The sequence below is a fragment of the Glandiceps talaboti genome, chromosome 13 (assembly GCF_964340395.1).
Source record: "Glandiceps talaboti chromosome 13, keGlaTala1.1, whole genome shotgun sequence".
Taxonomy (NCBI): Eukaryota; Metazoa; Hemichordata; class Enteropneusta; family Spengelidae; genus Glandiceps; species Glandiceps talaboti.
In genome coordinates, this window is record NC_135561.1 from 23,809,956 (window position 1) to 23,826,714 (window position 16,759).

The 16,759-nt window shown below is 34.7% G+C and overlaps 1 protein-coding gene across 1 annotated transcript in view; it reads right to left on the reverse strand.

The window, feature by feature from the left end:
- Window positions 1-16,759, reverse strand: part of LOC144444629 (POU domain, class 2, transcription factor 1-like) — a 66,660-nt gene that overhangs the window by 19,800 nt on the left and 30,101 nt on the right. The window contains exon 5 of the mRNA XM_078134123.1: window positions 13,984-14,094. Coding sequence (XP_077990249.1) covers window positions 13,984-14,094 — 111 coding nt within the window. The remainder of the gene's footprint in view (window positions 1-13,983; window positions 14,095-16,759) is intronic.

Consider the following 16,759-nt stretch of genomic DNA (forward strand, 5'->3'; position numbering starts at 1 on the left):
ACTAGAAGATATGAATGGGATAGTCACCTCCTGTGGTGTCATGTGTACTTGGTAATGTATTAAATTACTGTTGTGGCATTATATCAAATGTAAAGGATGTGTAGATTGTAACAGTGTAGTGCTGTAATATTACCACATGTAATGTGATGTAAATATGTAAGACTACAGTGTTGTAATGTTAACATACATAATGTGACGTATACATCTAAGACTGCAGTGTTGTAATGTTAACATATGTAATGTGATGTGTACATCTAAGACTGCAGTGTTGTAATGTTAACATATGTAATGTGATGTGTACATCTAAGACTGCAGTGTTGTAATGTTAACATATGTAATGTGATGTGTACATCTAAGACTGCAGTGTAATGTTAACATATGTAATGTGATGTATACATCTAAGACTGCAGTGTTGTAATGTTAACATATGTAATGTGATGTGTACATCTAAGACTGCAGTGTTGTAATGTTAACATACATAATGTGATGTGTACATCTAAGACTGCAATGTTGTAATGTTAACATATGTAATGTGATGTGTACATCTAAGACTGCAGTGTTGTAATGTTATTAAATGTAATGTGATGTATACATCTAAGACTGCAGTGTTGTAATGTTATTAAATGTAATGTGATGTATACATCTAAGACTGCAGTGTTGTAATGTTAACATATGTAATGTGATGTATACATCTAAGACTGCAGTGTTGTAATGTTAACATATGTAAAGTGATGTATACATCTAAGACTGCAGTGTTGTAATGTTATTAAATGTAATGTGATGTATACATCTAAGACTGCAGTGTTGTAATGTTAACATATGTAATGTGATGTATACATCTAAGACTGCAGTGTTATGTTAACATATGTAATGTGATGTATACATCTAAGACTGTAGTGTTGTAATGTTATTATACATAATGTGATGTATACATCTGAGACTGCAGTGTTGTAATGTTAACATATGTAATGTGATGTATACATCTAAGACTGCAGTGTTGTAATGTTATTAAATGTAATGTGATGTATACATCTAAGACTGCAGTGTTGTAATGTTATTATACATAATGTGATGTATACATCTAAGACTGCAGTGTTGTAATGTTAACATATGTAATGTGATGTATACATCTAAGACTGCAGTGTTGTAATGTTAACATATGTAATGTGATGTATACATCTAAGACTGCAGTGTTGTAATGTTAACATATGTAATGTGATGTATACATCTAAGACTGCAGTGTTATGTTAACATATGTAATGTGATGTATACATCTAAGACTGTAGTGTTGTAATGTTATTATACATAATGTGATGTATACATCTAAGACTGCAGTGTTGTAATGTTAACATATGTAATGTGATGTGTACATCTAAGACTGCAATGTTGTAATGTTAACATATGTAATGTGATGTGTACATCTAAGACTGCAGTGTTGTAATGTTATTAAATGTAATGTGATGTATACATCTAAGACTGCAGTGTTGTAATGTTATTAAATGTAATGTGATGTATACATCTAAGACTGCAGTGTTGTAATGTTATTAAATGTAATGTGATGTATACATCTAAGACTGCAGTGTTGTAATGTTAACATATGTAATGTGATGTATACATCTAAGACTGCAGTGTTGTAATGTTAACATATGTAAAGTGATGTATACATCTAAGACTGCAGTGTTGTAATGTTATTAAATGTAATGTGATGTATACATCTAAGACTGCAGTGTTGTAATGTTAACATATGTAATGTGATGTATACATCTAAGACTGCAGTGTTGTAATGTTATTAAATGTAATGTGATGTATACATCTAAGACTGCAGTGTTGTAATGTTAACATATGTAATGTGATGTATACATCTAAGACTGCAGTGTTGTAATGTTAACATATGTAAAGTTATGTATACATCTAAGACTGCAGTGTTGTAATGTTAACATATGTAATGTGATGTGTACATCTAAGACTGCAGTGTTGTAATGTTAACATATGTAATGTGATATATACATCTAAGACTGCAGTGTTGTAATGTTAACATATGTAAAGTTATGTATACATCTAAGACTGCAATGTTGTAATGTTAACATATGTAATGTTATGTATACATCTAAGACTGCAGTGTTGTAATGTTAACATATGTAATGTGATGTGTACATCTAAGACTGCAGTGTTGTAATGTTAACATATGTAATATGATGTATACATCTAATACTGCAATGTTGTAATGTTAACATATGTAATGTGATGTATACATCTAAGACTGCAGTGTTGTAATGTTAACATATGTAATGTGATGTGTACATCTAAGACTGCAGTGTTGTAATGTTAACATATGTAATGTTATGTATACATCTAAGACTGCAGTGTTATGTTATTAAATGTAATGTTATGTATACATCTAAGACTGCAGTGTTGTAATGTTAACATATGTAATGTGATGTGTACATCTAAGACTGCAGTGTTGTAATGTTAACATATGTAATGTTATGTATACATCTAAGACTGCAGTGTTATAATGTTATTAAATGTAATGTGATGTGTACATCTAAGACTGCAGTGTTGTAATGTGATGTGTACATGTATATCCTTTAGTATGTCTGAGGATAGTGTGAGGTGTAAATCACTCCAGGTTGATTTTCCCGTTTATACTAACTATATATCAACATAGTTGTACCATAACCATCTTCAGAATGAATTCATTACAAAGAAATATGCCAAGATAATTATAAAAATATGCCAAGATAATTATAAAAATAAAATTCATCAATTGGAAAGACTTAAAAGACTTCTATAATGAACTGTATGAAATGTGAAGTTTCATTATGTACCATTTACTGTAACAAAGTTACATTTTGTAAAATGTAAGATATAAGTGTTTTTGCAGTGTTGTGGACTTTCAACTGCGAGTGACAATAGACTTTGACAGAGTGATTTTATTGCATACCTGAGAAGTTATACTGAAAAGGAAATCAGATGAACTATCACTCTTTTAGACATGTAACTTCTATTTCACTGATCTGATCACTTTCATTTGAACAATTTTTCATCTTTACACCCAAAGAAATGTCCCTACCAAATACCAAGGCAATCAGTCTAGCAGATTTTATCTCCCTTAAGGGGAGGTTATGTTATGCTTCTGTCTGTCTGTGGACACGATATCTCACAAACTAATGAAACTTGCTACTCATCTTCCATGTGCTAATGAAAAGAACTGATTAGATTTTGGTAAACATCCAATGAACATTAATAAGTCATTTGCATAATTAATGGTTTGAGTAATTAGGACCGCATACTTCAATTTTAATATAAATAGTACATACATACATTAATCATAACAAAGTATTATCTATATACTTATCATTCTGTATGACTTTAGCTTTCTAGTGTCTGATATGACAATTGTAAACGTTTGTACATAAGGTCAGTGGCCATAGTACTGAATAAAGAATTGATTTATTAACAAAGTACATATGTCCTATAAAGATTGTTGATGTACATTGTAGTTTATAGCTTTAATGAATAATTTGCATAATTCCATATAATTTGGTATGTACATCAACCATAATAAAGCACAAATATCCTATAAAGCCTGTTAGCATAGCTTTTAATTTCACCAAGTAATTTGCATAATTAATAATTTTTGGTAATTAGTCTTAAGAATGCAAATTTCAAATTTCATTAAATCACTTCAGGTATGCTAGAAACCAATTAATTGGAACAAATGTCACTCATAACTAGTGCTGTCAAAACACATCTGGTAAGAATGAAACTTCACCTATCAACATTTCATTGGATGACATCTATACAAGTTAGGTAACAATCACTGAATTGTGTAGCTGGTTAGTAGCATTAGCAGAGGCAAGCTGAGTCACATGCACACAGGAAGTGCTAAAAAGATCAGGCATCATGTTAGTTAGAATATGTACAGAATACAGATGGATGGATGAATGGCAAATGAATGAATGAATGAATGAATGAATGAATGAATGAATGAATGAATGAATGAATGAATGAACAAATTCTATCATTTGTATGTGACAGCCTACACAACCTTAACCCAAGGAATTAATATCGAAACATTGCATACATCTGATGATGTCCCTGTTGCATTTCTAAACTACACAATTACGGTATAACAGCTTTTGTCCACATTTGACTAAATTACAAATGCCACACTATAATTAACACTTGAAATAGTTGTTATCAGTGTGAAAAAACTACACTATCACACTATAATTAACACTTGAAATGGTTGTTATCAGTGTGATAAAACTACACTATCACACTATAATTAACACTTGAAATGGTTATCAGTGTGATAAAACTACACTATCACACTATAACACTTCAAATAGTTGTGATCACAGTGTGACAAAACTACACTTTCACACTATAATTAACACTTGAAATGGTTGTTATCAGTGTGTGATAAAACTACACTTTCACACTAACACACTTCAAATTTGAACTGGTTATCCATTTACTTACAACCTTTGTAATCCATTTGAACTAACAAACTGATTTATTGTTCTTATTATACGTATCTCTACTACCACTATCTCACTGCTACCAATATCTCAGGACTTTCTGACATTATTAAAAGTGACATTACTACACCACCCTTTTGATGTTATCATCACACTTACTATCTTTGGCATTTTAAGTTTGTGTTGACAGAAACAGTACAATACTGCATACAACTATTTAACTGATTCAATTTATCACAGTAAGTTGTTATATACTTCAAACTAACCATAACATTTGGCAGACTATCCGTGAAAAATATCAACAACTCTTTCAAAACTATCAACTACAGATATGCTTGATGTGACCCTTACATATTTGTAAATATGTAATCTCAATTTGAAGTTTTTAAATTACTACGAAATTTATCAAACACTAAATAATTTGTGGTGTACAGACAGTAGTAAATGTCAGCATGTCATGTTTGTAGTGTACAGACAGTAGTCAATGTCAGCATGTCATGTTTGTAGTGTAGAGACAGTAGTCAATGTCAGCATGTCATGTTTGTGGTGTACAGACAGTAGTAAATGTCAGCATGTCATGTTTGTAGTGTACAGACAGTAGTCAATGTCAGCATGTCATGTTTGTAGTGTAGAGACAGTAGTCAATGTCAGTATGTCATGTTTGTAGTGTAGAGACAGTAGTAAATGTCAGCATGTCATGTTTGTAGTGTACAGACAGTAGTCAATGTCAGCATGTCATGTTTGTGGTGTACAGACAGTAGTAAATGTCAGCATGTGGTGTACAGACAGTCCACTCACTAACCAAATTTATGAACTTTCAAACATTCTCATACTTTCATACAGACACTCATGGACTATGAAATAAATAATCTATATGCGAAATTTCCAACATCCACATCCAGTACAGTGTTACGGTGAAATTACCCAACGAAATCTTCTGATTTTGACACGGAATTATGAGCAGTCGAACTACAGCGAGTGGCAAGCAACGTGCAAAACCAAGTCTTGAGGTAAATAGCAAATCTGATAATGGATAGGATTTGCCTAAAACTTTTTTATTGAATACTATATGAAACATGTGTCTTGCTCATCAGACACACCATTCCTGAACCAAAACTCTCGGGTTTTTGAGTCAATCATGCGCCACACGGAACACATGGTCAAAAGTGATATCAAAAGTTGCTGTTTGTAACTGAGGATTTTGTGTCTTTTTTTAAACTGAAAAAACAGCATTATTTTATTTTCTAAAAGTACCGTATTTCGTCACGTTAGCGCCCTTACATGGGCAAATGCCCAGTGCTTTGGTTCAGACAATGTCTATTTTTAGAATAGTTGCGGTAAACAGCCCACCCCACCCTCCCTCTCGACCATGTATTTGTTCATCTTAAGACTGGCAAGTCCACAATAACGGATAAATCGTTCATAGTAACGATCATGGGTACTTGAATGTGTTTTGAAATATGTATGAAGTATAGACCACACATGAGGTAGACACCAAATTTGGCACAGATTATGAAAATAAACTAAAAATTTGTGTTGTTTCAAGCATCAGAACCCACCTTGCTGGCCATACAAAGTTTGACACACACACACACACAACATATCCATACTCATTAGCATAGACCATTCCTAAATGCCGAAGTTGAATAGAGATATCGAGTGATGTGTACATCTTCACATATCATGCACAGCCATGGCTGGCCATGTGCTCGACTTCTGTTTACGTTTGGGACCTAAGTAATGAACGTATTCAGTAATTTTTAGCTCAAACTTCATAACATAATTGACGTTTTTCTTTCACATTTTTATTACAAATTTTGTTTTAAATAACTTAAAAATAAATTAGATCAAATAGTATAACTAACCTTAGAGGTCAAAGTTTAATTTATTTCACACTAAATATGCTTAAATTCAGATGACGAATCCAAAGCTCAAATTGTACGACCGGTGATTGTATAGCTATCTACAGTGGGATGATACATCCTGTGGAATGGTTCTGCATCATCTCTCTTTGTCAAACAGAGACACTCGTGCACACCAATGTCAATTTTGTCTTCTTGTTATTCTCAGAATTTTTCATAATTCAATTATGCTATCATAAATATTAAGGAGTTCACAATATTGGAGAAGCATAAAATTTAGTATGATGAACCATGACACACTTAGTAAGTAGACTTTACATTGCAATGGTTGCCAATCCTATCGATTTCAATGTGTGGCTACATTACATTACATTCTGAAATTGTTACAATTTACTTTACTGTGACATGTCAGTCATTCAGAACATATTATTTGTTTCATTTTTGTGCACTTAATTATTATGTTGTTTCCAGACATCCAACACTCCTAGTTCCCTGGAACTATTATGTATCGTCAGAGATACATTTATTTTTATCAGTCTGTTTTGTTTGCATTTGCAACACAGTAAATATTAGACATGGTTTTAACCTCAACAAAAATAGGGTACGTGGTTAACTGCCAGTTGAGGGTGTGGGCGGGTTAAATCTGGCCACGGTGCTAACCTGGGTCAGTACGGTAACATGTACATTTTCTTGAATTCGTGAGTGATCTGTGTTTCATTTGGCTCTTTGTAGATCTTACTCGCGTCTTCCTCCCATTGCCTTCACAGTGAAATATTACATTGCACAGCTAAAAAATATGTTGTGTTTCCGTTTTCTTGTTGTGCAGTCTCATTGCAAACATGATAAAACATTGTCAAATAGCCGCGCTAAAACACAACCATGGGTCAAATAATTGTTCATCACGAAATGAACATTTTTACCGTTATGATTTTTCTGAATCTTCTTAAGTTATGATTCTACTTATTACTTGACAATGTTCCGAAGCCAAACAGAGTATTACATTCATTCATTAGATTTAGATTTGTCGAGAGCTGAACGTTCTCTTTTTGTTCAGTTACGAATAGGAATACTTCCACTCAGGATTGAAACAGGTCGTTTTAGGGGCGAGGTGTTACATGCTCGCCTCTGTGTGTTATGTAATGCAGATTCAATTGAGGATGAATCTCACTTTTTATTTCACTGTTCATTCTATCAGGATTTAAGAATACATTTTTACAATATTATACTTGAGTCTAATCCAAATTTTGTAAACTTTAATGAGACTGAGAAATGGAACTTTATAATGATCAATATGCCTAGAGCAACTTGTAAATTTATTCACAAAGCTTACACCAGAAGGTGTAATCATCTTTATATAACAATGTAGTATGTTACTTTTCCTTACTTGTTATGACTGTCCTCTTTGCACCCCTTTTTTTAAGTGCTTTAAACGAGTAATTCAGTTTTGTAGTGACTAATAAGCCCGGTGGGCTGGGTGATGTGTTTGCTTTCTGATATTGTTATTGCCAATTTATAAAATGTATATCACATGTCACTATAATAAACAAGCCATTGAGAATGACATAGTCCCCGCTATGATTGGGTTTTAAGGAATTAGCACAACACTTGTGAACCTAAATCAAACAGACTTTATATGTTGTGTCTGCTTGTCGGACATGGAACATGCCTACAACAATAAAGGATTGGTCAGGTATGGGGGATCATATCAATATGAAAATGGATATGCAAATGTATGTCATAGAACACTGTCCTAATACCAACTCTGAATGAGATCTGTTCAAGCATGTCTGAGTTATGGCTTTGGACATGGAAAATTCACAAACAAAATGGCTGCCAGGCAGCCATATTGGATCGTATCATGACGAAAATGGATATGCACATGTATGTCATAGAACACTGTCCTAATACCAACTTCGAATGAGATCTGTTCAAGCATGTCTGAGTTATGGCTTTGGACATGGAAAATTTGCAAACAAAATGGCTGCCAGGCAGCCATATTGGATCGTATCACAATGAAAATGGATATGCACATGTATGTCATAGAACACTGTCCTAATACCAACTTTGAATGAGATCTGTTCAAGCATGTCTGAGTTATGGCTTTGGACATGGAAAATTTGCAAACAAAATGGCTGCCAGGCAGCCATATTGGATCGTATCACAATGAAAATGGATATGCACATGTATGTCATAGAACACTGTCCTAATACCAACTTTGAATGAGATCTGTTCAAGCATGTCTAAGTTATGGCTTTGGACATGAAAATTCACAAACAAAATGGCTGCCAGGCGGCCATATTGGATCGTATCATGACAACAATGAATATGCACATATATGCCATAGAACACTGTCCTAATACCAACTCTGAATGAGATCTGTTCAAGCATGTCTGAGTTATGGCTTTAGACAGGGAAAATTCACAAACAAAATGGCTGCTAGGCAGCCATATTGGATCGTATCATAAAACAAATTGACGTGCATATGTATGCCATAGCATGTTGCCCCTGTACCAAGTTTGAAAAAAATCGGTACAGGCATCTCCAAGAAACGGCTGCGGACGGACGCACGGACGGACGGACAGACGGAACCCAATCCATAAGTCCCCGTTCCGGACTTCGTCCGCGGGGACTAACAACCTTTACTACTACTACATTGATTTGTCGCAACTGAATGAATTCACGCTCATTTCTAATTGGTGGAGAAAAGATAAATTGTTTTTAGAAACTGCAATGATTATCCCCAGTTATCGTCATTACGTTCTCTCATAACCTACTTTGATGGGTCTTTGATGTGTCTAATTGGGATACAAGTTCGGTTATTCATTGCATAATGTATTTTATTTCATACCTTGACGAACATATGGTGTGCTTCCCATAACAGTTGTAATATTGCCTGGGAAGTTGACTCAAAAAGAAAACTGATCACGTTTCTCATGTGACAAGGTTGCATGTTGTTGGTAGACAAAACGGCCATGTTGTACCATATGAGGTGTTGACGATATACACGGGATCTCCCATCAATGTCGTTGGAGGTGCCATACGTGCACTTCGTGTTTTTAACAAACTGCTTGATAGAGCACATTATTGAGCAGTTTGGCACACAGTTTGTTGTTTTTTTGCAAAGTGCTCGATCAAGCACTTAATCGAGCACTTTGCCAATTTTTTTACCTTTACATACCTCCTCACTGACAAAGTACTTTGAGATTTAAGTTTTTTGACCAAAATTCACATGTTTACACCTAATTTGCATATCACTCACGAGATCATTATATGCTTATTGTATACATCCCCAGATGCATCCCCATCGAATTTCAGTCCAATCTGCACAGTAGTTTTGGAATTAAGACTTTTGACCAAGACACATTTTTAGCCCTAATTTGCATATCACTGACGAAATCATCATGTTGCATGGCAATTAGTCCAGCAGTTTTTTTACTTTTAAGATGTTCACACACACACACACACACACACACGCACGCATCCACACACAGACAGACACTTTGCCATACTTTGAGCACTACTAAACTGATATGGTTCAGTAGTGCTACACCATTAATGTAGTAAAGTTTACCTCACAAATCCCTTAATATCTATGGCCATATGTCTAGGCATCTATGATATTGGGTTATTTTAGAACTACATCTCCCATATATGCGCACACGCGCACACACACACACACACACACACACACACACACACGTGACAAAATGATATTAATGGGACACCATCAGAATACTAAGCATGTTGTTAAGTATTGAAAACTGCAAGCATAGCCGTGAAGTCCATCAACTTTTGCCTAGTCCAAACACAAATGAACTGGTTACACCACTATGAGTTACCATGGTGAACAATAATGAAAATGTAAAACTATACACATGGATAATATGGAGAATGTGGAAAACTGGTTATTACAGTGCTGACTACTGACATCAACTCACCAAAAAAAAAATACACATCAGCAAACATATCACTATATTATAAATCTAAATTTAGTTACAAAGCAATTTCAATAGATAATTGTCATGGACAAGCCTCTCTAATATAACATGGCTATTTCCTAAAAATCACACACCAATACATGAATCACGAATCTCAGATGTGCGATGTATTGTGGGTCATGTCAAAGGTCAAGTGAGCACCAACAGCATTCACTTACGTAACTACAGTAAACAGTCAATAGTGGTATAGACAGTTGTCAATGTCAGCATGGAAGTTCTTGTGCAAAACAATTACTTTTCACACATTTTCCTGTGGTGCCAAGTGGGTATCAGCAGTCGGGTCGACCTGCTTGAACATCTTTGATTAGTCATTTGTTTAATAACTTTTTCTTTCATCCATTTGTTTGATTCTTATTTATTTATTAAACTCAATTATTAAAATCATTATCTTGATCAATAAAAAATTAATGTATACAAATGCTAGCTGTCAGTGAAGGTCAATCATTTTAAAGTTGTTTTGTCATTATGGGTTTCAAACTACAATTTTCATCATAATGCCAGTAGGCTGAGCACAAAATTTATATTGTTCTTCTCTGTCTTCATGATGAGTATTATCTATTGCTGTTAGTCCTTGAAATGTTCTGCTGCACCTACTATAAAATAATCATTTACTATCTGAAAACATTGTTGTTAGATATATTGTTAATTTTCAGTTTTTCCTATCTAGTGTAGACTACAACCATGGCAGAGACAAGGATGAATAAGAATGTGGCAAGTTCCAGCATTGAAAGACTACCTCCGTAAATAAAACCTGAAAACATCAGGTCACAAAGATGAGTTGGTGGCTCAAATTTTTGCTGCTAGTGAACAAAATATACCAGTCTTTTGACTTCTACACATGGGGATATTTTACCTGATCAATGACATATAGGGAAGGTTGGGTCGGTGAAGAACATGGGATGAAAATGTGGCCCTGCATTTTCCTTTAGTGATATCACTATGTATTTAATGGCAGATCACCCTGGAAACGATATAACATTACAAAAACGACTATGTATTTAATAGCAGATCACCCTGGAAACGCTTTAACATTACAAAAACGACTATGTATTTAATGTACTTCAATTTTACGTCTTTGACTTTTGCTCCGAAGTTTATCCACAAACGATTTTTATCACAATTCATCTATTTTATTACACTAGTAATTAAATCTGTTGTTACACTTATTTCATGAATTTGTTTTTGCCCACTGTGAATGGCCCAAATAATTGAATTGTGTTATGCAATTGTATTTCAGGACAGTCAATTGATGTAATGTTGATTGATGAGATGACTCTAAAACTTCATTGTGTAGAAGACCTCTACTGAAGCAGCAGTATAAATGGCCTGATTATGGCTTACTTTTGGTGATTTCTGAACATAGGTGGAGTAGCCTATATATTCAGATCAGACTGTTCTGTTTGAATTTTGTGTTGTAGTGATTGACTGTAATGAATGTAAGTAATGGTTAAACATTAAATAAAAGATTCAAGAAGGGTTAACTAAGTTCAAAAAACATGCAGTTTGAGAGTTTTTGTTTACAAAAAGCTAGGGTTTCTGGCCTACGGCAAAGGAGGGGGGACACACCCCCCTCGGCCGCAAGCTGGCCCCCTGTTTATCACATTTGGCCTGCTGTTTTAATTTTTAGTGAAAACCCTGCATGTTGATTATGTTACAACTCGACCTGATCCCAAAACAATCTGCCAGATCTACATGATACTCTCTAGACAATTTCATTAATGTCAAAAGGAACTCATCCTTTTGTTTCAGGTGACGTCTTGGGCGTGTGTTCTTCAATGAGTGGGTAAAACCTGCATATCTTGTTGACATTTTACTGGGCCCCTCCAATAAGATAGTTTTGACAATCTATATTTAAGGACACTGTCAAAAAAATACCGCCAATGGCGTTGTAGCACAACTGTAAAGTTTTTAAAAATGTTTATCCATATACTAGTCTATGCAAACAATAGGTGTTCATTTGCTGAATTACTATCCAGTTGCCTATCAAACCATGTTGCTACCTTTACGATATATGCGATCATTTGGCTGTTGCTATGGATGTGGTCTTGTTGCTAGGAATATTTACATACATTTTTTGAATGTTTTGTTCACTTGTGTATGAATTCCTGACATTATCTTTGCAATATACGTGATCATTTGGCTGTTGCTATGTGTGTGGTCTTGTTGCTAGGCATATTTACATACATTTTTGTGTTTTTATTCATTTGTCTATAAATCTGTTATCTTCGCAATATATGTGTATCATTTGGCTGTTGCTATGGGCGTGGTCATGTTGCTAGGCACATTTGCATACATTTTTTGAATGTTTATTCATTTGTCTTTCTATTCCTGTTAACATTCTTACACCTAATTTGCATATCACTCATGGAATCATTGTATGCTTAATATTCCTTCATCCATACATCCCTAGATGCATTCTCATTAAATTTCAGCCCAATCTGCTCAGTATTTTTGGAATTATAGATTTTTAACCGAAAAGACACATTTTTAGCCCTAATTTGCATATTATTGATGGAATCATCATGTCATGAACACCCCCTTAAGAATGTTCCCACCAAATTTCGCACCAATCTGCCCAATAGTTTCTGAGTTTAAGTTTTTTGACCAAAAATCACATTTTTTTACCCAAATCACACACCTGTGATGCGATCATTTTGATTTGAACAATTTCCCAACTAGACACATAAGGTAATGGACCCATCAAATATTATGGCAATCGGTTCAGCGGTTTTTGACTTTAAGTTGTTTACACACACACACGCACGCACGCACGCACGCGCACACACACACACACACACACACACACAGACACACACACACAGACACACACACACAGACACACACACACACACACACAGACGCCAGGCGATCCCTATAGCACTACTGAACCTCAGTTCAGTTGTGCTAAAAAAAACTGTCACAAGATCTCCAACGGATGCACACACGGACAGACAGAGCCCATTGTTGCATTTTTAATAGCACCCCTTGAGGCCGGTGAGGGCGAAACGTCACGACGTATCTTACAGTCTACCCTTTCAGGAGGCTAAAAAGTTAAAGGAAATTAATCAATACACACCTGTTTCACATGAGAACTTCCGTATTATTGTTGTGGGTTCATCTATTGACTGTTTACCATAGTTAAGTAAGTGAACACCACTTGACCTATCACATGACCCACAATACATCGCGATTCTGAGATGTCATTCATATCATTGAATATAAAGGCTAATTAATATTCATACATGTAAATTATGTTCTGGACATTCTAATATTTACAAGTATGATTATTGATTAATATAATCTGTTTGTATTCAAATTTAACGATGACTGATTGGCATTTGTTTATAATGCTTTGAACCATAAAGTGTGAATAGAGCGCAAAGTCCAAGCGAGTCACAGTCACATAAATTTTCAGTTACACATAATGAATCTTTAATTGTTAAGGTAACTTGTAATTAATGGAGACTATTCAAAGCCCAAAGATCGTGCATAACACAATATTTTCAGGAAGACAGATCACTATATACAATATACAGAGATGATAGAATGCTGATACGTGATGTGGTAAAGTTGATGATTTTAGTGAGCATGACACTAGAAAAATGAGATCAGTCTACAAAGTGATTGGATGGTGACCTTGGGTTGTGGTTGCTGTAATGGTACTTGGGACACTGGTGTTCCTAGCTGTTGGGATGGTGGTAGCTGATTGCTGTATTGAGGCCACACTTTGCTAAAATCAGTATAATGCTGCAGTGCAAACAAAGGACAGGAGATGCAATAAAAAAACAAAGAAATTCAAGATTTTAGCCAGGCATACATTAAAGCATCTACAAACAGACATAGTTACACTACTACACTAACTTTGGGAAGCTGTGTTTGTTTATGGAAGTAATGTTGGCAATATTATGTGCTTTGATAGCTTGTGTAGAGATACATTACAGAAAATAATGGTGAAATTATACCTATCCTCAGATATTATTTGTTTTATTGCAGGACTTTAGTAGCCATCTTTTTTCACCAAGGAAATGCAAGATATTACCTATTTACCTATTCTATGTTGGCAGTGAGAAGTAACTTGTACACCTCATCATCACATATGTAAATCATTAAATTATCTCTACACGTGACATGTCCTGAACCAATGATATGGCAACCAATCGAAATTACATCATTCTACATTCATATTTCATAATATTTCTACATTAATGACTCCAAACACTTTGGCTGGTTTTATCTACAGGCAAATGCCCTTTATCATAATGTCATTTATTTGAAATTTGGGTTATTGGAAAAAGTGCTCTTGATGCCATGAATTAATTATATTAATGAAATCTATCATGTGCTCTGTTGTTTTCATTGTCACCATTTCTCCACACAACCATTTAACTGAACAAATTTCAGACTGCTCACCTTGTTAGGATGAATGGAGTTGAAGTGTATAAACTTATTTTGACCTAACTTTATACCTTCAAAGGCACAATTTTAACAATTTGCTGCTGATGATGATAACAATAATTAATAATGTCAAAGGCTAACTTAAGTACGTTTGGCATTACTGATGGTGATAATAACGTCACAGACTAACTTAAGTAAGTTTGGCATTACTGATGATAACAATGTCAAAGGCTAGCTTAACCCTTTCACCACCAATTCCCGATATTGCGGGAATGCTCTAGGGCACCCACCAATTCCCACTATTGCAGGAACGCCAAAGTTCATTCACCTACCTCGCCATTATGCCATTTAACGGCAGCTATTGCTGCAAAATTTACTGCCATAATTAGTTCCACACATGCGTATTAGCCTTGTTTATCTACACAGCCATTTTGAAAGCATGACAGTGAACTGTATCTGGAGTACAATCCAAATGACGAGTGATCATAATTTTTTGTGCGTTTTTCGCTCAAAATATCGAATTTCAACATGGCAGAAGTAATTAACGACTCTCATAACATGGTCTACGATATAAATTATGTCACTATCTTTGGATATTTCGACAGAATTTGACTTGAAATACATCGTTGAATACAAGTATTTAGCTGTGGGAACACATTGTACTTGTGTGTAAGCATCAAATTCCCGCTAAGGCTATGTGAGCTGCCTGCGGCAGTTTACGGTTGATTTTTTGAATGTCGTTTAAATTTACGCAATCTTGTGACCATGCCGACGCCCATGCTAACGTTCTGGGGGTAATTTTGGGCTATATCGTGGATTATTTTGGTTTTATTTCTTTTTGTTACATCTCAATAATGACTTGTATTTGTATAAGCTCAGTGTGTTGAGGTCAGTGGAGGGAAACTATCATGATATGGGGTGATTTTCCAATCAGATTTTTTTACATGTTTTTCAATGTAAAATTCAACATCACCGAAGAAAAATCTGTCGTCCCTAACATCGTTTGCAGTGTAAATAAAGGTGCTGTTTTGTACAAGGAGATGGCTGAGTGAACTCGATGCAGTATATGTAACTTCAAAGTCCCGACTGCATATTTGCTTTTGTGGGTACAGCACTGTACAACATTTTACCCACAACTCTCTCTGATTTGTAGTGTTGGACATCATCTCCTTGAAGTCAGACAAATCTCACCAGTGTATAGGGTTTTGTAAAAACATTTTTTCCATTTGGCAAGCGTAGAATTGCCACTGATGAGTTTCTGAATACCCATTTTCATCGGTTCTGGTATCAGTGATTTATTGTAGAAGGAGTAGCAATTTTACAAATTTGTCAGCAGATTTTCTTGAACGACATGAAGAATATTTGCGACGAAACTAAGGAAAATATATGCACCTGTTATGACTTTGCCAAAGATATAGATTTATTTGAATAGGTATGACAAAAGAAATTTACATACTAAAACTCATCATACACACCGACTACCCAAGTTATTGACACTTTGACAGTGAAAACTGTTTTATTCACAGCACATGCTTAATTTAGTTGATAGTTCATTTTTATACAAAATTGTAGAACTTTATTTTTGATTCCTAAGCGTTCTTTTGCTACATATTAATTAAACTTAATTACTATGCTTAACATGTTGAAAAGTATGGATTATTGAAAAAGTTATAAAATAAGGAACCTCCAAGCATACCAATCAGAGAGAGTTGTGGGTAAGATATTGTAGTGTACAGCATGTCGGCAAAAAGCATCACCTTGGCGTCCCGATTCGGACTCGTATACTACCAACTTGGGGGCATCTTTTACTGATTTTGAGCATAAATTTGGTCATAATTTTTTGTTGTTCTGTCAAACAATGATATATAATTACACAAACTGATTTTTCAGAAGGTATTGGGCGATGACTTCAGATATTTTTGTCCCTTTCATTGCCGATGCAGGGCCACTATTGCGTTGTAATCAGATTAGTGAGCAGTTAATTATTTTCGTTCAATTTTATTACGACTGAAACTAA